Below are 21,179 nucleotides of genomic sequence, written 5' to 3' on the forward strand. Positions count from 1 at the left end.
GCAACTGCCTTATGAGGTCTAATACAAAGGCTCCTAGTGATAGCACACTGCACTTGGGTGAAGTAATGTGTGGATCCCTAACTCTGAATGGTACTGCAACTACTCACTCATTTTAGTTTTTGTTTGATGATGTAAATGCTTGATTAACAAATATGGGTCGTCCATCTTGCAGGTATACATGGTTTCATAAATTTAGATTCTTGTTTCAGAGGTCAACATATCTGGCAACAATGGTAAGTTTCCAGCTGCACATGAAAGAATATCAGCAGTGACATTATCCCCTGCCAAGGGACTTACCAGGGCCAAAGCCAATGTATAGGTGCAACTTCTTATTACAATATTAATGCACATGGACAGAAATATGAAGAAAGATACGGATATTATTATTGAGTGCAGAGAAAGCTCGTTTAATGCCTTGTTCTCCACAGGGTTTTCTTTGCCAAGATAAAGATGTATCTTATGACTTACATGTGCAAGAGTCAAGACTCAAGAGTGAGAGAGTCCACATGTAACGGGCATCATGGTTATCGAAGGTACAACACCTTGAAACCCCAAGTTGAAGTCAAATGTGATTTTTCTACCAAAAGCATAGTTCTGATAATGAAAAGACAAAAGAGTAAGATTTAGCAGGATGCAAAATAAGACAACTAGATGAGTGGGAAAAAGGAAGGTAAACAGTAAGAAAACACCGGTTAGATATTTGTTAATGAAATGATAGGAGGAAATGTCCAGGTTTTAACTTTGACACTGAATTATCAGTGAGTGGCCTTGAATATTCATCTAAAGGAGCTCAAGTTATAGTTCCTCATATTTTGTTGGAGGCAACGACACAAAAGGAACTAAAATGAAAAAAATCACCAGAGATACTTACATAATCAGCTCATCTGAATCTACCTTCGCTTCCATAGTGATTCTGTGGACAAAAGTAGCAGAGATGAGATGATTAAAGCGGAATACTATTCATAGGCCTTTATTCCGGCCAGCTGCCAGATGATTAGAAAAGGCATTAAGATGATGTCGACAAATAACTATATTAATTAAAATCAAATTATGTTGATTACACATGATGATGTGTGCGTTTGCACAATGTTCCCTTAGGATCATATGTACCCTGTTGCTCCCCTGAATATTAGAGCTATAATTAGTTTTCTCTTTCACGGTTCTGAGTAACTTTCTCTTGATTTTATCCGATGATGTTTTCAGTAGTAGGTGAATCATGTAGTATTTGGCATCATGCAATCTGATTCGTCGTCTGGCAGCCATCCATAACCTCTGATCTTGGACACTGTACAAACTGAAACATGTTTCATATTAGTAGTGATAAATGTGCAAATTAGTAGTGTTCTTTCATTTCCATTGTGGGAGGTCTGACCATTAGTCATGTCCTCTGACAATATGCACATGTAACTCATTTTTTGTTGGTCAGGTTGATGATCTAACAATATGCGTGAGCTTTCTTTATCGAAACGGAAGAAGTATCATTTTGCTAGTCTCTGCTTTCTTTGTCTTACTATCACCTAGTCACCTTCCTGGCATTTACCACTCTCAAGTTGATAGGCTGATAGATAGTGATGCATCAGGATCCATTCCACCAGTCGAGCCACATGGTATTGAAATATTGCCCTCCGTTCACGCTTCACTGTCTATCTTAACTATTGACAAAGAAGGAAATGGAACAGCGGTTCACCTATTTCAACCGCGATGTTAGTTTTTGTAGTTCACTGAATTTTCCTCCATCTTCTCCACCCAATCTTATCGCCAGCTTACCAGTGCAATATCTATGGATATTGTGGTGCATACGGCTACTGCGACAACACAGAGGCAATTCCCACATGCAAGTGCCTTGATGGATTTGACCCTAGTGACAAAACAAAGTGGGTCAGAGGCAATTTTTCTCATGGTTGCCGGAGAAAGGAAGAACTGCAGTGTGGTGGAGAGGACAATTTCTTGACCTTGCCAGCAATGAAGGTGCCAGACAAATTTGTACGCCTGTGGAACAAAAGCTATGATGACTGCTAAGTGGAGTGCAGCAAAAATTGCTCATGTGTAGCATATGCTTATGCTAATCTAAGCACCAGCAACATTGATGGGGATGCAACAAGGTGCCTGATGTGGACCGGGGAGCTGATTGATGTGGAGAAGGGTCGCACCATCGGCTATGAGAACCTGTATCTCCGCCTTGCTGCCTTGTCAAGTACGTTCCTCTTTCTACTGCTCTTGTTTACATTCATGAATGCTTCAGTTTAAGAATTTGTGTGTAACATTAGAAGCAGAGCATGACAACTTGCTGCCTTATAACTTGCTAATAAATTTTGAGTTGCTCACACTTTGGCTCCACCACTACACGCAGCAAAGTCACTAGAGGGTATTAGTTCTTAGAATCCTAACATGCTAATCTGAAAACCTATGCTTTCAGAATTTCAGTATTCAAATTGTTCGACTATATGCGCTATCCCCATGTTGTTGTCATTTGCTTGGTGTTTGTACTATCTATATATGTCAACGTATTTGATATGCCCAAATGGTGGTACAGGTAGTGAGCCCAAGTACTCATCTAAAACATTCCTGATGCAATTAACTGAACTGTAGGTTAAAGTAAAGATTTACAATAAATTGAACCTCATAACATCGTTCCTTTTCAGGCAAAGGGCGAAAGAGCATCGTAATAAAAGTTATACCAGCAATTTCAGCAAGTGTGTTGCTGATACTTCTATTGGCATGCCTTGTATGGTTCCGCAAGCTTAAAGGTAGTACATTCATTTAATTTTTGAGAAGCAGTTTGGAAGACACATATTGTGGCCTTTTTAAGACAACAAAGATGATATTTCTCTTAGGCAAACATGACAAGGAAGGAAGATCAAAGAGACTGATAATGGGGGGTTTGCGCATTAGTGATGGACTTGGAGAGGAAACTCATGAACTTCCATTTATTAGCTTCGAGGAAATAGTTGCTGCAACAAACAACTTCTCTATGTCCAATTTACTTGGAGAAGGCGGCTTTGGCAAAGTTTACAAGGTAAACATAAACACAACAGTGTGTTTCTAATTGCACCGAAATATGAAAAATCTGTCACTTTTTGCTGTGATTCAAAACTGAACCATAGTATTTTGCAACCTTAATTTTCTTCCTGCTACTATAATGCAGGGGCTCTTACGTGGCAACAAAGAAGTTGCTGTTAAAAGGCTGAGTAGAGGTTCTGGGCAGGGGGCAATAGAGTTCAGTAATGAAGTAGTTGTGATTGCTAAACTGCAACACAAGAACCTTGTAAGGCTTGTCTGTTATTGTGTGCAGGGTGATGAAAAGCTACTTATTTATGAGTATCAACCAAACAAAAGCCTTGACACCTTCCTTTTGAGTATGTTCCGATCACAAATTAATCAGTGAAAAATCAGTTGATGCCACATCTGAAATCATAATCCCATACATCATTGCAGATTCTGAAAAGAAGTCAATGCTCCACTGGCCGACACGATTCAATATAATAAAAGGAGTGGCTAGGGGGCTACTCTATCTCCATCAAGATTCAAGACTGATGATAATTCATAGGGATCTGAAAACAAGCAACATTTTGCTAGATGGAGATATGAATCCCAAGATATCTGATTTTGGCATGGCAAGAATCTTTGGTGGAGATGAGCAACAGGCGAACACTAACCGAGTTGTCGGAACATAGTAAGTACTATCTTGCGTGTAGTTGCTCATTAAAGTCATTCATAGTTAAACTCAACTCGAAACATACAAGTCTTGCTGATGATATGATTTATCCAGCGGTTATATGTCTCCAGAATATGCAATGGAAGGCCTCTTTTCTGTTAAGTCTGATGTCTATAGCTTTGGAGTGTTGCTCTTGGAAACTGTAAGTGGTCTAAGGATTAGCTCAACCGAGAACATCAAGGAGTTCCCCAACCTTATAATATATGTAAGATTACGATTTATCATTGCCAATGTCTGCAATTCCTTTTGACCACTTGACTTAAATTTTTTTGATTCGATTTATTCAGGCATGGAGTCTATGGAAGGAAGGGTTAGCAATGGATTTGGTGGATCCTTCAGTTCCAGAGGGCTGCTCGAATGAAGACGTTTTGTGTTGCATCCATGTTGGGCTCTTGTGTGTTCAGGATGATCCGGATGCCAGACCACTCATGTCAACCGTTGTATCAACCTTGGAGAGTAGAAGCACACCACTTGCAAGGCCTGATAAGCCACTGTATTTTTCTCAGAGAAATAAGGCAGCAAAGAGAGCAGACTACGGTGAGGACTCTGTGGATATGGAAGCCCTTACAGTACTGGAGGGGCGATAGGGTCTCAAAGTTTTCAAGTTCCACCCATGCACTGTTTCCTGTTCTCCCAAGCTTGCATTGAGATGATTTTGCAGCACTCTTTCAAAGCCAAAGCTTCCAAAAGTTGTGATTTCACCCCCTCAGTTCAAAGATGAAGTCCGCCGGGAGGACAAGGTTATGGTCAACTTTGATGCTGCCGTCTTCTTACAATCTGAATGTATTGGTGCTGGTGTTGTTCTGTTGTGTCCCCGTGATCACTGGTATGTTCCTGAACGCTCACCATCGCTTCTAGGAGAAGGTTTGCCATCCTGAACCCGCTGAAGCAATGGCCACTTGATATACTTTATCCTGTTCTCTTGCTGATGGTATTCAGAGCTTCTGATTGTTCTTCTCTGGTGGCTAAGCTGAATGCCTCCAAAAGCTGATCGGTCGTCTACTGGTACTACATCAAGCTGTTAGCATTGAAGTTTGTTTCAGTTTCCATATTCATGTTAGTTGAGTCTGTAATAGGGCGGCTACTGCTATCATGCGATCGGCGGAGCATGTCGTCGTAGGTGCTTGGTATGTTGAAGCTCCGGATTTCATCCGAGCTCTGCTTTGTAATGAACTTGTTGTGATTAAATCAATGAAGCGCCGCCCATTACCTAAAAAAAACTGCTAAAGGAATCACACGCCCCGGAGTCTTCTCTTACAAATATTGATCTTCAGTTTTGCGGCATGCTACTCATGGCTCCAGGAAGTCTTGTTAGGAAATTCAGTTAGCCGAACGTTGCATGTTGGCTTTTCAGCCAATCCAGAAAAGAAAACATATCATGTTTTTAAAAAAATTGTTGTGTCTATAAAATAATCATCCTGTTTTGAAAATGTCTGTTGTATACTTTATCCAAAAGTAATCATTGTGTATTTGAAAATGCTCATCATGTATTAAAAATGTTCATCTTGTCTTTAAAAAAGTTATATGTTTTCAGAAAAAGATCATCGTGTATAGAAAAAAAAAATACTCCCTCTGTCCCATAATATAAGACGTTTTCTCAAACTAACATAGCTTATAAAAATGTCTTATATTATGGGACGGTGAGAGTACCGCGCATCAAAATTCCTCATAATGTATTAAAAAATATTCATTTTTATTCTAAATTTTGTATCATGTTTTTTAAACACTTTATAATGTATTTAAAAAAATATCATGTTTAAAAAATTCATTATACTTTAAAAATATTCATCGTGTTTTTAGGAAAATTTCATCATGAATTTAAGAAATACTCATCGTGTTTTAATAATCTATGGGAGCGGCTTTGTCTCACCCGCAGCAAGGCACAAGCACATCTCGCATCAAGGATGCCCAAAATAGACCGGCCTAGCATGGGAGGAGCGCTGACGCTATACCTGGCCATTCCTCGGGCCGGGCCGGGCTTCGGGCCGGGCCAACCAAAGCCCGACGCAAAAAACCCAGGCCTGAGCCCGGCCCGGCCGTCGGGCCTAAAAATCGGGCCCGAGCCCGGCCCATCACACTAAAAGCCCGTCGGGCCTCGGGCCACGGGCCGGGCCTCTTCCTTAAATGACAAAATTGACGGGCCTGGGCCCGGCCCGGCCCGGGCTTCGGGCTCAAAACCTAGGCCCGAGCCCGGCCCATGGACAAGGTCGGGCCGGGCCGGGTTGGGCTTTTTCGGGTCGGGTCGGGTCGGGCTGCCCATGGCCAGGTATAGCTGGCGCCCTATCACAAACTTTTATTTATATTTCTGAAAAGGAATCTTTTTTAAATAATAATTATTCATTTAAAAAACGTTCATGCAGCGTAAATAAAGTGTTGGCGCAACTTTAAAAAATTGTTGTTACCATAAACAAATGTTCATGACCTTTAAAAGATGTTTGTGCGTATCACCAAAAGTTCATGACTTTTAAAAGTGTTAATAGAATATAAAAATGTTCACAAAATTTGTAAAAAAGTGTATTGTGCCATTCAAAAAAATGTTTATGCAATAAATATTTTTGTCAATTTTTTTGTGACAATAAAAATGTTTATACAATGTAAAATATGTGCACGTAGTTTAAAACAAAGTTTTGTACAGTCAACAAAAAATGTTCACGTGTTTCACAAAATGCTTGCAACATTTAAAAATAATCCCTCTGTCCCAAAATTCTTGTCTGTATACATCCGTATTATTTAAAACTTTTATCTATATACATCCGTATCTAGACAAATCTAAGACAAGAATTTTGGGACAGAGGCAGTAAATGAAAAACAAAGTATTTCATACCACTCGAAACACATTCAACGTGTATTTGGAAATGATCAATATTTATTCAAAGACATTGTTCCAAAAATGTACCTACGCCGCCGTTCCAGCTCTCGTCCGTCCACCGCGCAAGTCCATGCCCCTGCGGATGTCGTCCGTGAGTTCACCACACCCGGCAAGTGTTTGATGAAATGTTTGTGCTAAAATTTTGACAAATTTTGTCCCTTGTTTGAAGTTATGGATTGGGACATGGATTTTGAAATATCCATGCAACTATACTGCCAATGGATATTGCCATTGGACATGACTATAACATGCGCTACTATCTGGTCGACAACATCTGTGTATCCTCCTTTGCGAAGATCATCTCTTAGCTAGTTAGTCAAAAAAGAGCTCGTTTTGCCCAAAGACAATGAGTTAGTAAGGATATGGAGAGGACATTTGCAGTGCTCCAAGCCTGTTTTCAAGTTGTTCGAGAGCCTACAGAAATACGGGATCCGGAAACCTTATGGGAGGTGATGACATGTTGTGTGGTTATGAACAACATAATCATGGAGGATGAGGGTTAAGGTGACGTCGAAGGTCAGGAATTTGAGAACATAGACGATCATATCCAACTTCCAAATAAGAATTCGGGAACGTTCAATGAGTTTATATATCCCGATGCATCAATAAATTTGACATCGAGCAACTCATGAGCAACATAGTTATTAGATTGTAAGAGTCGAAGTGCTATTATTTTGAGTGCTATGGAATTAAAGAAAAACATGTGCACCGCTCATGGCGCACGCGGAACCATACCAACCCAACTGCTTTATTACAGCGCGCATTTATTTCCTTTCTTCTCTCAACGCTGCCAATGGCCCACGCGCACCGACGGACGGACATGCCGGGCGACGAGCACAAGAAACGCAACACGAAATCCTATGGGGACTCTCCCCGCCTTGCGCCGGCCGGCCGGCGACCGAGCCGAGGCGAGGCAGCCTGCTGAGTACTGATCCCCTACGGGCTACGGCCTCCGGGAGCGCGGCTTGAGGTTCTTCCTGACGCTCCGGCGGACGTGGCAGAGCACCCAGTAGTGGTCCTCCTCGCCGTCGTCGGCGCGCCGGTAGCACCGCGGGTCCGTGATCTCGTACTCGGACATGACCCACCCGGTGCTCCGCCGCCCCTGCGCCCAGTCGCGGGCGTAGAAGCAGTAGCGCGTCATGGACCAGCGCGCCACCACGCCCAGCTCCGTCACGGACCGGCGGTCCTCCCTGTTGCCGCTGTGCATCCACGCGCCGCCGCCGCCCTCCGGGGTGCGCCGCGCCTGGGCGCGCTTCCCGCGCCGCCGCCGCGCCGCGAAGAAGTAGCCGTGCCCGCGCCGCAGCAGGCCGTGCCGCGCCAGCAGCTCCCAGGGGGTCGCCGCGCACGGGTCCGCCTCCACCACCGCGCCCGCCACGCGCGGCGCGAACCCGCGCAGCTGCGGCCGCAGGAAGTGCAGCACCAGCTCGTCCTCCGTCGGCTCGAACGACTCCTCCAGCCCCTCCTTCACCTCCCCTACGCCGGCGACGGCCAGATTTATCTCCTGCTCCTCCATTTCCCCGACGAAGTCAATGCACTCGGCAACCACCAGACCAGACAAGAAGATGCGGCGAGAGGGACCGGGAGGACAGTGATGGCTAAAAAAAAGAGGACACCCACCGAGACTACCTTTCACTATTCAGCCCAACACGGAGTAGCCCGCCAAAATGGTCTGCTCGATTGGGCCCAATCGGGCCCAGCTGTAAAGCCACAGCACGAACGCCGGATCTTTTTTTGTCCCAAAAAAGAAAACTAACGCCGGCCATATGTAAATGGAGATCACTAACTAAGGATGGAGAGATACACATCAATTTTGTAATTGTGATAACAGGATCACCAATTAAGTAGTGCGATATGACGTGCATGTCGGTAATATCCGGCATATCGGGGGAATGAAATGTCAAGGCCCCCCAATATGATGAAGTTCTTCTGCAACGCAGATGCAGATCAGGGTGTAAGCACCACTAAAACAATCACATTGTTCCCAAATTTTGGTACAATTGATGATCTAGACCAAGGTGGTGTCGAGTTAAGTAAGACTCCTATCAATTGTAAGTGATGATTACGAAACTCCCTTGGCACCCATCATGTTTCCCTTGCAAGCTTACACATCTGCAACAATCCCTAGAGGAAAGAAATATTTGAGCTAGTTCATTGGAAAGAGACGCTCCCGTCGACTATGAGGCGTCCTTGAAGACTTCGTTAATCTTAGATAATATGTTGGCTCAGTCTGTCGAAAGTGCTCATAGGGTTAGGGTGTGCATGCGTGTTTATATGGATGAATGTATGCATGTATATATAAACACATGCGTCTGTATTGTGTTAAAAAAACTAAAATAGAATGTTAAATTCCTGCAAAAGAGATGTATAATGGTAAGACAACGAACACACATAAGTGCTCCCATCACTAAATAAAAATATGAGCACTCACATGTCATTTCCTTCCTGGAAGCATCTCTTGAGGGAACAGTCCGGGTGATGTCAATGATGGAGGTTGATTTGGATGGTTGTTGGTGCTTGCAATAATATATTTACCCACCAGGTTTATCTAGTCGATCTTGGTCGAGAAAAATAAGATATTATTGAAAATAAAAGAACAAAAGCGATAATGTGTACTTAGGGCATCTTTTAGGCGGACCCGCAAACCACATCCATCCGGACCGCGGGAGCCATCCAACGCGAAAAAGTATCGGTCCGCGGGGTGGTCCGGATGCGATTTCTTCCGCAAAACGGAGACAAAAATGAGGAAGCTATGTGGGAGTCCGAACACGCGAAACATAGGAGTCTGACACGCTAGGCCCACCCAAAACCCTTTCCGGACCTCGTGACTCCATCCTCCCTCATTTTTTATCCTTTCTTCTTTCTCTCTTGCCTTCGCCGCCGCTTCGCCACCCCGACCACCAGGCCAAACCCCTATCGCTAGGTGGAAACAGACTAAATGGTATAGTTACTGAATATCATCTAAAAGGCCTCAAACATTTGAAGTTCTTGGGGTTGCACAACACAAACCTTCAGATAAAGGTCAGTCAGAATTGGATTCCTCCATTCAGGCTACAAGCAATTTTCTTAACATCTTTGCAGCTAGGACCGGCATTCCCGCCATGGCTTAGATCACAGACAAGCCTTCGGCTGCTACATATATCAAATGCAAGCATAACTGCAATCCCAGCTTGGTTTTGGGTTGCATTTTCAAGGACAAACTTCATAGATTTGTCAGATAATGAGATAACCGGCACACTTCCAGCAACCTTGGAATTTATGACTACACAAAAAATGGTACTGTCCAATAATAGATTGATAGGTATGGTGCCAAAATTTCCAAGAAATGCCGAATACATGGACTTATCAGGAAATTCTTTCTCCGGGACATTGCCGTCAGATTTTGGAGCCCCTTTATTGTAGGAGCTTATTCTTTATAACAATTCAATATCAGGCGCCATTCCATCTTCAATATGCTCATTGTCATCGAATGCCGCGGCTGTCCTCGTCGGCGGGGCCCTCGTCCGTCGCGACCGCCTCGCTGTGGCCCGTGATCATCGTGATATGTTCCTGAATGCTCACCATCGCTTCTTTGCCAAGGTTTGTGATCCTGAACCGTGTGAAGCAATGGTTGCCTCTGATATATATATATGCTTTATCCTGTCACTCTTGTTGATGGCATTCATAGGATCGTCTTTCCTTGTGATGGTCTTTGCTGAATGCCTCTGAGGTTGACCGGTCGGAGGCATGGTAATCATGCCTCCCAGAAAGTCTTGTTGTATCTGTATTTTCATCTGGGCTTCCACTCTGTAAAGTCTGGAACATAACAATTTGCATACATATATATCAAGAAGCCAACCTTATGTTTATATCAACAAGTCAACCTTATGTTGTTGTTGACGGAGAAATAACTTGAGTTGACATTTTTGAGGAAACAAATTTGACTTATTTTTAGACTTACAAACGGCAGAGCAGCAAAATCGAAGGGACCAAATTCTGCTTTATTACAGACAGTGTGCCGCGCACCGACGGACGGACATGGCAGATCAGATCACACATGGCGAGTTAGCGACGAACGACGAGGACGAACGGACACGGACTTGCGCCGGCCGGCGCGGCAGCCTGCTGAGTACTGACCCCCTACCGCCTCCGGGAGTGCGGCTTGACGTTCTCCCTGATGCTGCGGCGGACGTGGCAGAGCACCCAGTACTGGTCCTCCTCGCCGTCGTCGGCGCGGCGGTAGCACCGCGGGTCCGTGATCTCGTACTCGGACATGACCCACCCGGTGCTCCGCCGCCCCTGCTGCGCCCCGTCGCCGCCGCGGAGGTAGAAGCAGTACCGCGTCATGCACCAGCGCGCGACCACGCCCAGCTCCGTCACGGACCGGCGGTCCTCCTTGTTGCCGCTGTGCATCCACGCGCCGCCGCCGCCCTCCGGGGTGCGCCGCACCTTCCCGCGCCGCCGCGCCGCGAAGAAGTAGCCGTGGCCGCGCCCCAGCAGGCCGTGCCGCTCCAGCAGCTCCCACGGCGGCGCCGCGCACGGGTCCGCCTCCACCACCGCGCCCGCCACGCGCGGCGCGAACCCGCGCAGCCGCGGCCGCAGGAAGTGCAGCACCAGCTCGTCCTCCGTCGGCTCGAACGACTCCATCCCCTCCTCCCCCACCTCCTCCTTCATCTCCACTCCGCCGGCGCCGCCCAGATTTGTCTCCTCCTCCATTTCCTTCCGGTGAGGTCTCCCCTCCCTCCGATGAATTCAAGGCTGCGTTTCTTTCCAACCACCGCACCGCTGGTAGTACTACCTCGTTACATTTCCCTACTCGACCCAACACGGAGTGGCCCACCGAGATCGGGCCCAATCGGGGCAGCTGTGAAGGCGCGGCACTAACGCCGGATCTTTCTAACGCGGGATCTGCCAAGGCTCCAAATGGCCTCAAACAAAAAAGGCAAGGCTCTAAATTCTTCTCAAACAAGTAAATAAATGGCAAGGCTCTAAATTTGGCGCAAATCTTTTTTTATCTAGGATCAATTTACGTCGTGTAAGTAAATGGAGATCACACATAGTATCTCTACTTCTAATGAAGCAGTTGGTACTTAGTAGTCTCCGCCGGTTAATTTTTGTTCCATCAAAGCCGGTTCATTTCCATCCTCCCTCTCACCTCCCACGTCCCAACGATCCCTCCGGAACCCGCGCACCCATAAGGTGCAAACCTCCGGTCGATCCTGAAAAAAACGGCGTGAAAAAATCTAAGGAAAAAACCCTACAAAAATTAACCAGTCCCTCGCACGTACGAGCGATTCCTCTACCCTCGAAGCACTCGCACGCACGAGTCGTTCGCCGCCTCCCCGTCTCCGATCTCCCTTCGCTGCCGCCCTCGCACATCAAGCCGCCACCGGTCCATGCGCTACCTCGACGGGAGCCATCGATCTTCTTCCGGAGACGCCGCCGATCCCATTGATGAACCGCCGCCGACCATGTCCAGGATCCGACACCGATCCCCTGAGCCGCTGGCGCTGGCCAGGCTCCAGACCAATGGACACGCCTGCTCGCTGCTCCTCGGGGCCAGCCCCTCCCACCACGCCGGATCACACATCGGCTTGGGGACCCCTCGAGGATGCCGCCGGTGTAGGAGGCGTCCGCGACAGTGCGGGCTGGGGACCGAGCGGCTGGGCATGCCGCGTCCAGGGCTTGGTCGGGCTGGCGTGAGCCGTCGTCGATGAAATTTTGGGAGTGAAGTGCATCATAGGTCCTTGAACTAGTTCAGAGGTGTCACATAGGTCCTCAAACTATGAAAACCGTTATCCAGGTCCTCAAAGTGCAACATGTGTGTTATCCTGATTCTCAAACTATTTCAAAGGTATCACGTAGGTCCTTCAACTATTTTAGAGGTGTCACATATATACACACTTATTACACTTCAAGAATTTTTAAGGACCTGGTTAACACTTTTCATAGTTTGAGGACCTACATTACACCATCAAAATAGTTCAAGGACCTAGGATGCATTTCACTCAAATTTTGGCTGATTGGCTGCACGTCGCTTCGGATTTGGTACTATCCCCATCTCTCTCTGAGATACACACACCACTTTCTCTCCATCTCTCTCTCTTACAGTGTCTGCTTGTGCTTGCTGACGAAGGTGCATGTGTGTGTGCACGCGCACGCGTGTGATGTGCCGCTGACCGCTTTTATGTGTGCTTGTGGCGATGCTGCCTGTGATTGTGATTTTTGCCGCTATCCTGCATGATTCTTGGTGCCTCGAGGATGAGAAGAAGCCACCCAGAAAATGGCCAGAAGGAAGCACCATATGTGCAGGTGTGCTCATGTGTGTTAGAAGGTGAGTTTGTGCTTATAATTTCCTAAACATTCCTATTACAAACAGAAAACAGCTATGGTTGGTGATAATAATTATTGGTGAACATTGTTATTGGTAAACCTGCATGCTGTCCATCTGCCTCTTCTTCCTGTTGCAACTATTGATGGCCATTATTATTGCAATTTTATCCTAATTTATGTTAAGCTATTACTAGGTTCTTTGATTGAATCCTAATTCAAACTTCTAACATACGCAATACTTTTTGTGCGGTTATAAGATGATGCATACTCTGACAGTGCTTTGGCCACATAAAAGGTAAATCCATCATTGTGGAGATGTCAAAGTCATCACAAAAACAAGCATCCGAACTTTCTTTTTGGGATGAAACAAATATGCAGACTAACAGTATCATGTTTTTTTTGACATCAACCAATATCATGGGTTGGTTCAGGACTTCAGGTATATATCACCAGCATAAAAATCTATTAACATAGTAATTGTTACTTTTTTTAGCTATTCTCAAATGCTTCTCTATTTTAAATACCTATTAAATGTTGTCACAATCACCCTATTTCCACCGCACTGAGGGCTGTGGCAGGAAGGAGCCCACCGTCGGCATCGCCCATGGCCAAGCAGACCGAGGACCCAGCACCCTCAAGTACGGTGATGTTCTTTCTGTTGCGACTTATGGTGATGACTGAGGAGTTTTGAGATCAATCTCGATCTGCATATGACCATGACCGGGAGGCGAACCCGGTTGCGCTTAGAGACAATTGATTAATGGAGATCCTCCAGCCACCGAGCTCCTAAAGGACACCTAGGCGAGAAATCCACGCTTGTCCATACCGCTTGCCTTTTAGGCGAGCAACCTCGTGAACTTCGACCCCATCATGCTGTAAATATAAATAGTTTACAAATTAACTAAATTTTTAGATTGATATTATTCCACATCTATGCATATTTTTTTTCTTACTGTGGTATATATCTAACACTAGAAAATGAGTTGTTGAAATAATCTTTACTAATAATCATTGGTCTGTAGGACAAGGACTCAGCAGATGATTCCTCCTTGACTTTCTACCAGCTGCGCCCCGTGTCCACAGCGTCCCGACACCATGTTCAAGACCAAGTTCTAACCCACATATCCAATCTCCCTCCATGGATCTTGCCTCTCATTGACCAAGAGCAACAATTCAACTCAATTTCAGATTTACAAAAGAGATGGAACTAGAGCAAACAACCTATGAGGCTTGGTTCGTGTACATCGACAACGTTGTATGGTGGTGAAGCTTCTTCACATCCCCTGACCAGACGCTGCACGCTCTGCTCGCTGAAGGTGCCCGTTGTTTGTGTTTGGATGTTGTTGCTGGCGTATGTCAAGGTATGTAGCAGTAGCTTTTGTTATCCTTTCCACACCAGCGAATGTCAGAATTTATCATGTGGGCAATTTTTTTTACTGTAGTATGAGTACAAGGTTCAGGGAAGTTCAGTCATTTAGTATCTCACAGATTGTCTAGGCTTTAAATTTAGGAGATGATTTGGAAGCTCAACATAGAAAATTATTTAGTCTAATGCAGATTGCATATTAAACGCCTTTTCAAAGCAAGTATGGAAGAAAATGTGGTGAGCTCTCCATGAGAAAATTTAATATAACAGTTTCTTTGACTTGAAGGAATATTTGCAGATTTTAATCTATAGAAAGTTTGAGGGTATCATCTTTGCATGCTCTTAACGTCTATTACTAATGTACACTCCTATCATTCTATATATCATTTTATGCACTTAACTGAGAAGGCTTTCTAATAGTTGAGGAGGCACTCATTATGCCGAGCTCGGCTCTTCCTGATTAGGTTGTCACCACGCTCGCAACTGCAGAATCATAGGCGCGAAATGCTTTAGTGTGTCTGCCAAATCCCGTGTCATTGACCAGAAACTAGCCTCGCTCAACCAAATTGTACCTGTCACCGATGCACGGCGAGGGCACTCGGAATCTGGCGTTTGCTCCGTTGCGAAGCATGCGATGTTGAGAGAAAAGAGGGAGACTGCACCGGAGGAAAGCGAAGCATGGTAGCAGGTCTGAAGATGAGAGCATGATGTTCTCTTTTAGCAAATGATGCATGTGTCTATTTTTTCGTCCCGTTGCAACGCATGGGGACCTTTGATTTGATTTAGTTTTATCTTCTACTGTAGATAGGGAACTATGGACACTAAATATCCATTTCTTAGGTGTCAACCTGGTACATTAGGCTGTATAGTACATGGCAGAGTTCTTCCAGCTACTAATTCACGTAATCTGCTTCATGTTACTTTGCTTTAAGCATAGTTAACTAACAGGAAGGACACACATATGCACTTTCCCTCCAACCTATGTCAAGGGTACCTACTGTAATGATTTTGCATATGAACTTGCTAAAAATAGTACTGCTACCTTGAGTTTGTCAAAGAATAATGCCACTAAATTGGCAGCACATTTGGATCTGTCATCTTTTTCCCCACTAGGGCGCTTCCTTAAAATTTACTCCCTCCGCCTGAAAATACTTGTCAAAGAAATGAATGTATCTAGACATATTGTAGTTTTAGATACATTCATATTTATTAATTTCAACGACAAGTATTTCTGGACAGAGGGAGTATTACTTTAGAGACATGAGGATCCTCAAGTTAACACACTTGATTCTTACTGCTGCTTATGCATCCCTGAACTTCAGTTAAATTCATGATTATCTGGATATTTCCTATAATTTATCAAGTGAAGGGTTCTTAAAATAAGGACAGACATTTGTTTCACCTTTTGTAGTTCATCATAATAGCATATGATTTTAAAAAATGGAAAATTGCCAAGTACAGTTCCGAAGCGGAGAGTTACTTATGTATTTTTTTAGATCAAGGAGTCAAGTGTGAAAATGCTTTATAAATTAGGTGAGACAACATGCTAAAATTTTGTGGCGATTAGTGAAGGAAAGAACTATGTACTCTTGTTTCAAGTGGACTTCATCGCTTTATTGTTAGATTCAGCTTCACCTCCCATTGTTATATTCTTTACTTGAATATATCAGTGCCCCCCCCCCCCCCCCCCCCCCCCCAATTTATGATGTTGAAAATGGCAACCGCTTGATCTTTGAATCATGCAGCTGCCTATCTACAAATCATAAATGAACAGATAAAACATACTGATATATCCAAATATTGTGTATCCTGCTTGTAGAATTTGTTCCTATTTATCCTTTTGTCATTTTTACATATGGGCATCTGGTGTTTGCGTCATCTCAAAGTTTGCCTTTTTAAATTGATATATTGTACATGTCAGGATTTTGTTTTGTGCATCAAAGTTTGCCCTTTTACAAGTATAATACCGTGTATTTTGCTGATGCTTTGTTGCTGAGATATATTGTAAGTGATAATCATACATTTCGTGTTTGCTCCTCTATGTTAGGAGAGGAATGAAAATATGGTGGCTGCTTCTAGGCAAACCTCCTGGCTGTCTTTGCACCCCCACCTTCTTTATCACCGAGCGGTCATTTAGGGGCCTTAGCTGGTGATCCGGGTTGTTTCCTTCTCGACGATGAAGCTTATCCCCCATCGTCTCACTGGCCGACCTTGACCTCTGTTATTTTTGGGTCATATCTAGTATTCAAAGTTTGCCTCGATTTGGTACCGATCGCGCAGCCCGCACCGAAACAGTGCTTTACCTCTAGATGTCCAGTCAACTGCTGCGCCTCAACGCATTTCGGGGAGAACCAACTAGCTCTGGGTTCGATTGGCATTTCACCCCTAACCACAACTCATCCGCTGATTCTTCAACATCAGTCGGTTCGGACCTCTGCTTAGTTTCATCCAAACTTCATCCTGGTCATGGATAGATCACCCAGGTTTGGGTCCATAAGTAGTGACAATCGCCCTATTAAGACTCGCTTTCACTACGCCTCCAGTGGGTTCCGTTCCCTTAACCAAGCCACTGCCTATGAGTCGCCGGCTCATTCTTCAATAGGCATGCGGTCAGAGATCACTTTCCCCTCCCACTGCTTGGGAGCTCAGCATGGTTTCACGTTCTATTTCATTACCCACTGGGGGTTCTTTTCACCTTCCCCTCATGGTACTACTTCGCTATCGGCCACCCAGGAGTATTTAGCCTTGCAAGGTGGTCCCTGCTAATTCACACGGGATTCCACGTGTCCCATGCTACTCGGGTCAGAGCGTAAGCTAGTGATGCTTTCAGCTACTGGACTTTAGCCATCTAGGGTGCGGCACTCAACCGCTTCGCCTAGAAGCACAACGCTTGTATTGCTCTCCCACAATCCTGTTTTCACGGTTTAGGCTGCTCCCATTTCGCTCGCCGCTACTACGGGAATCACTTTTGCTTTCTTTTCCTCTGGCTACTAAGATGTTTCAGTTCGCCAGGTTGTCTCTTGCCTGCTCATGGATTCAGCAGGAAATTTAAAAGGCTGACCTATTTGGGAATATCCGGATCTATGCTTATTTTCAACTCCCCGAAGGATTTCGTCGCTTGCTACACCCTTCCTCGTCTCTGGGTGCCTAGGTATCCACCGCTAGCGTTTCCTCTTTTGAACCTCGCCAATAACGTTAAGGCTATGATATCCTAAGGTGCTACTAAATGGAAGGATCTTATCAACGTCCATGAATGTGAAATCATAACTGCCGAATTGGCAAAATTCGGTGCTATCGCTATCATAGTATCCGCTAAGTTCACGGGCTGGAGATAAGCGGACTCGAACCGCTGACATCCGCCACAGGGTAAACCACCGCCTCTCAGGCCTCCCCGACGGGTTCTACCATAGAGGCCAACGATAGACAATAACTCCCCCCCGAACACAGCTTACAACTTTCATCGTACTGTGCTCTCCAAAGAGCAACTCTTCTCAAAATCTCAAAACAAAGGTGCTGAGTTGGAATCCCATTCTAAGGATTCTTGTGGTTCCGGGGAATCCAGTTACAGGAGAACCAGGAACGGGGAGCTCTCCCCTTTTTTGCCCGACTCTTTGATCCTAAGAATGCCGGTTTTAAGAACGAGTGATTGCCCTTCTCCGACCCTTACTGCCCAACTGGAGAGCGGACGACTAATGTGTTCCACTTATTGAACAGGGTCTATGGTCGGTCCATGACCCCTGGACGCCGAGGGCGTCCTTGGGGTGATCTCGTTGTTGGAAATATGCCCTAGAGGCAATAATAAAAGTATAATTATTATATTTCTTTGTTCATGATAATTGTCTTTATTCATGCTATAACTGTATTATCCGGAAATCGTAATACACGTGTGAATACATAGACCATAATATGTCCCTAGTAAGCCTCTAGTTGAATAGCTCGTTGATCAACAGATAGTCATGGTTTCCTGGCTATGGACATTGGATGTCATTGATAACGGGATCACATCATTAGGAGAATGATGTGATGGACAAGACCTGATCCTAAGCATAGCACAAGATCGTGTAGTTCGTTTGCTAGAGCTTTTCCAATGTCAAGTATCTTTTCCTTTGACCATGAGATCGTGTAACTCCCGGATACCGTAAGAGTGCTTTGGGTGTATCAAACGTCACAACGTAACTGGGTGACTATAAAGGTGCACTACAGGTATTTCCGAAAGTGTCTGTTGGGTTGACACGGATCGAGACTGGGATTTGTCACTCCATATAACGGAGAGGTATCACTAGGCCCACTCGGTAATGCATCATCATTATGAGCTCAAGGTGACCAAATGGTTGATCACGGGATCATGCATTACGGTATGAGTAAAGTGACTTGCCGGTAACGAGACTGAACAAGGTATTGGGATACCGACGATCGAGTCTCGGGCAAGTAACATACCGATTGACAAAGGGAGTTGTATTACGGGTTGATTAATCCTCGACATCGTGGTTCATCCGATGAGATCATCGGAGCATGTGGGAGCCAACATGGGTATCCAGATCCCGCTGTTGGTTATTGACCGGAGAGTCGTCGGTCATGTCTGCATGTCTCCCGAACCCGTAGGGTCTACACACTTAAGGTTCGGTGACGCTAGGGTTGTGAAGATATGTATATGCAGTAACCCGAATGTTGTTCGGAGTCCCGGATGAGATCCCGGACGTCACGAGGAGTTCCGGAATGGTCCGGAGGTAAAGAATTATATATAGGAAGTGCTGTTTCGGCCATCGGGACAAGTTTCGGGGTTATCGGTATTGTACCGGGACCACCGGAGGGGTCCCGGGGGCCCACCGGGTGGGGCCACCTGTCCCGGGGGCCACATGGGCTGTAGGGGGTGCGCCTTGGCCTAGATGGGCCAAGGGCACCAGCCCCAAAAGCCCATGCGCCTAGGTTTCCACAAAAGGGAAGAGTCCCAATGGTGGAAGGCACCTCTAGGTGCCTTGGGGGGGAGGGAAACCTCCCCTTGGCTGCCGCACCTAGAGATTGGATCTCCTAGGCTGGCGCACCCCCCCTTGGCCCTCCTATATATAGTTGAGGAGAGGGAGGACTTCATACCTCAGCCTTTGGTGCTTCCCTCTCCCCTGTTACATCTCTCCCTCGTAGTACACGGCGAAGCCCTGCTACTGTGACGCCCTGCATCCACCACCACGCCGTCGTGTTGCTGGATCTTCATCAACCTCTCCTCCCCCTTGCTGGATCAAGAAAGGAGGAGACGTCATCCGTTCCGTACGTGTGTTGAACGCGGAGGTACCGTCCGTTCGGTGCTAGGATCTCCGGTGATTTGAATCACGTCGTGTTCGACTACATCAACCCCGTTCTTCGAACGCTTCCGCTCGCGATCTACAAAGGTATGTAGATGCATCTAATCACTCGTTGCTAGATGAACTCCTAGATGGATCTTGGTGAAACGAGTAGGAAAATTTTTGTTTTCTGCTACGTTCTCCAACAGTGGCATCATGAGCTAGGTCTATGCGTAGTTCTCTTGCGCGAGTAGAACACAATTTGTTGTGGGCGTAGATGTTGTCAATTTTCTTGCCGCTACTAGTCTTATCTTGCTTCAACGGTATTGTGGGATGAAGCGGCCCGGACCAACCTTACACGTATGCATACGTGAGACCGGTTCCACCGACTAACATGCACAAGTTGCATAAGGTGGCTGGTGGGTGTCTGTCTCTCCTACTTTAGTTGGAGCAGATTCGATGAACAGGGTCCTTATGAAGGGTAAATGAAGTTGACAAATCACGTTGTGGCTTTCACGTAGGTAAGAAAACGTTCTTGTTAGAACCCTACTTCAGCCACGTAAAACCTGCAACAACAATTAGAGGACGTCTAACTTGTTTTTGCAGCAAGTGCTTTGTGATATGATATGGCCAAAGTTGTGATGAATGATGAATGATCTATATGTGATGTATGAGATGTTCATGCTATTGTACAAGGAATCACAACTTACATGTCGATAAGTATGACGGTGATAGGATGATCATGGAGCCCCAAGATGGAGATCAAAGGAGCTATGTGATATTGGCCATATCATGTCACTATTATTATTTGATTGCATGTTATGTTTATCATGTTTTGCATCTTGTTTACTTAGAACGACGGTAGTAAATAAGATGATCCCTTACAATAATTTCAAGAAGTGTTCTCCCCTAATTGTGCACCGTTGCTACAGTTCGTCGTTTCGAAGCACGCCGTGATGATCGGGTGTGATAGATCCTTACGTTCACATACAACGGGTGTAAGACAGTTTTACACATGCAAAACACTTAGGGTTAACTTGACGAGCCTAGCATGTACAGACATGGCCTCTGAACACAAAAGACCGAAAGGTCGAGCATGAGTCGTATAGAAGATACGATCAACATGAAGATGTTCACCGACGTTGACTAGTCCGTCTCACGTGATGATCGGACACGGTCTAGTTAACTCGGATCATGTAATACTTAGATGACTAGAGGGATGTCTAATCTGAGTGGGAGTTCATTAATAATTTGATTAGATGAACTTAATTATCATGAACTTAGTCTAAAATCTTTACAATATGTCTTGTAGATCAAATGGCCAACGTTGTATTCAATTTCAACGCGTTCCTAGAGAAAACCAAGATGAAAGACGATGGCAGCAACTATACGGACTGGGTCCGGAACCTGAGGATCATCCTCATAGCTGCCAAGAAAGATTATGTCCTACAAGCACCGCTAGGTGATCCACCCGTCCCACAGAACCAAGACGCTATGAACGCTTGGCAGACACGTACTGATGACTACTCCCTTGTTCAGTGCGGCATGCTTTACAGCTTAGAGCCAGGGCTCCAAAAGCGTTTTGAGAGACATGGAGCATATAAGATGTTCGAAGAGCTGAAAATGGTTTTTCAAGCTCATGCC

At 45.3% G+C, this 21,179-nt stretch overlaps 4 protein-coding genes across 9 annotated transcripts; 2 read left to right on the forward strand and 2 right to left on the reverse strand.

Moving 5' to 3' along the window:
* The first annotated feature begins 9 nt into the window (after window positions 1-9).
* LOC125546077 (G-type lectin S-receptor-like serine/threonine-protein kinase B120) lies at window positions 10-4,935 on the forward strand. 4 transcript variants are annotated; one of them, XM_048710209.1, is made up of 10 exons: window positions 10-90; window positions 173-233; window positions 429-533; window positions 1,427-2,194; window positions 2,643-2,747; window positions 2,835-3,016; window positions 3,146-3,356; window positions 3,436-3,673; window positions 3,770-3,920; window positions 4,003-4,935. In XM_048710209.1, the coding sequence occupies exons 4-10, from the start codon at window positions 2,110-2,112 to the stop codon at window positions 4,300-4,302; spliced, it is 1,272 nt and encodes a 423-aa protein (XP_048566166.1). In that variant the 5' UTR covers window positions 10-90; window positions 173-233; window positions 429-533; window positions 1,427-2,109; the 3' UTR covers window positions 4,303-4,935. The 4 variants fall into 4 exon arrangements, with proteins under 4 accessions (XP_048566166.1, XP_048566167.1, XP_048566164.1 ...); XM_048710210.1 differs by having other exon boundaries at window positions 1,581-2,194; XM_048710207.1 differs by lacking the exon at window positions 10-90 and having other exon boundaries at window positions 182-319.
* A 2,318-nt stretch (window positions 4,936-7,253) lies between these two features.
* On the reverse strand, window positions 7,254-8,365 carry LOC125549311 (NAC domain-containing protein 18-like). Its single transcript, XM_048712752.1, has one exon. The coding sequence runs from the start codon at window positions 8,095-8,097 to the stop codon at window positions 7,528-7,530; it is 570 nt and encodes a 189-aa protein (XP_048568709.1). The 5' UTR covers window positions 8,098-8,365; the 3' UTR covers window positions 7,254-7,527.
* A 2,097-nt stretch (window positions 8,366-10,462) lies between these two features.
* Window positions 10,463-11,398, reverse strand: LOC125549312 (NAC domain-containing protein 67-like). Its single transcript, XM_048712754.1, has one exon. It carries the CDS (start codon window positions 11,274-11,276, stop codon window positions 10,701-10,703), a length of 576 nt encoding a protein of 191 aa, XP_048568711.1. The 5' UTR covers window positions 11,277-11,398; the 3' UTR covers window positions 10,463-10,700.
* Window positions 11,399-12,107: 709 nt separating this feature from the next.
* On the forward strand, window positions 12,108-14,589 carry LOC125546081. Of its 3 annotated transcripts, none has more exons than XM_048710216.1 (7): window positions 12,108-12,278; window positions 12,573-12,608; window positions 12,697-12,894; window positions 13,144-13,188; window positions 13,325-13,332; window positions 13,461-13,531; window positions 13,916-14,589. In XM_048710216.1, exons 3-7 carry the CDS (start codon window positions 12,764-12,766, stop codon window positions 14,102-14,104), a joined length of 444 nt encoding a protein of 147 aa, XP_048566173.1. In that variant the 5' UTR covers window positions 12,108-12,278; window positions 12,573-12,608; window positions 12,697-12,763; the 3' UTR covers window positions 14,105-14,589. The 3 variants fall into 3 exon arrangements, with proteins under 3 accessions (XP_048566173.1, XP_048566175.1, XP_048566174.1); XM_048710218.1 differs by having other exon boundaries at window positions 13,472-13,531; XM_048710217.1 differs by lacking the exons at window positions 12,108-12,278; window positions 12,573-12,608 and having other exon boundaries at window positions 12,631-12,894.
* The last annotated feature ends 6,590 nt before the right edge of the window (window positions 14,590-21,179 follow it).

This window comes from Triticum urartu, chromosome 3, assembly GCF_003073215.2.
Source record: "Triticum urartu cultivar G1812 chromosome 3, Tu2.1, whole genome shotgun sequence".
NCBI classification, from domain to species: Eukaryota; Viridiplantae; Streptophyta; class Magnoliopsida; order Poales; family Poaceae; genus Triticum; species Triticum urartu.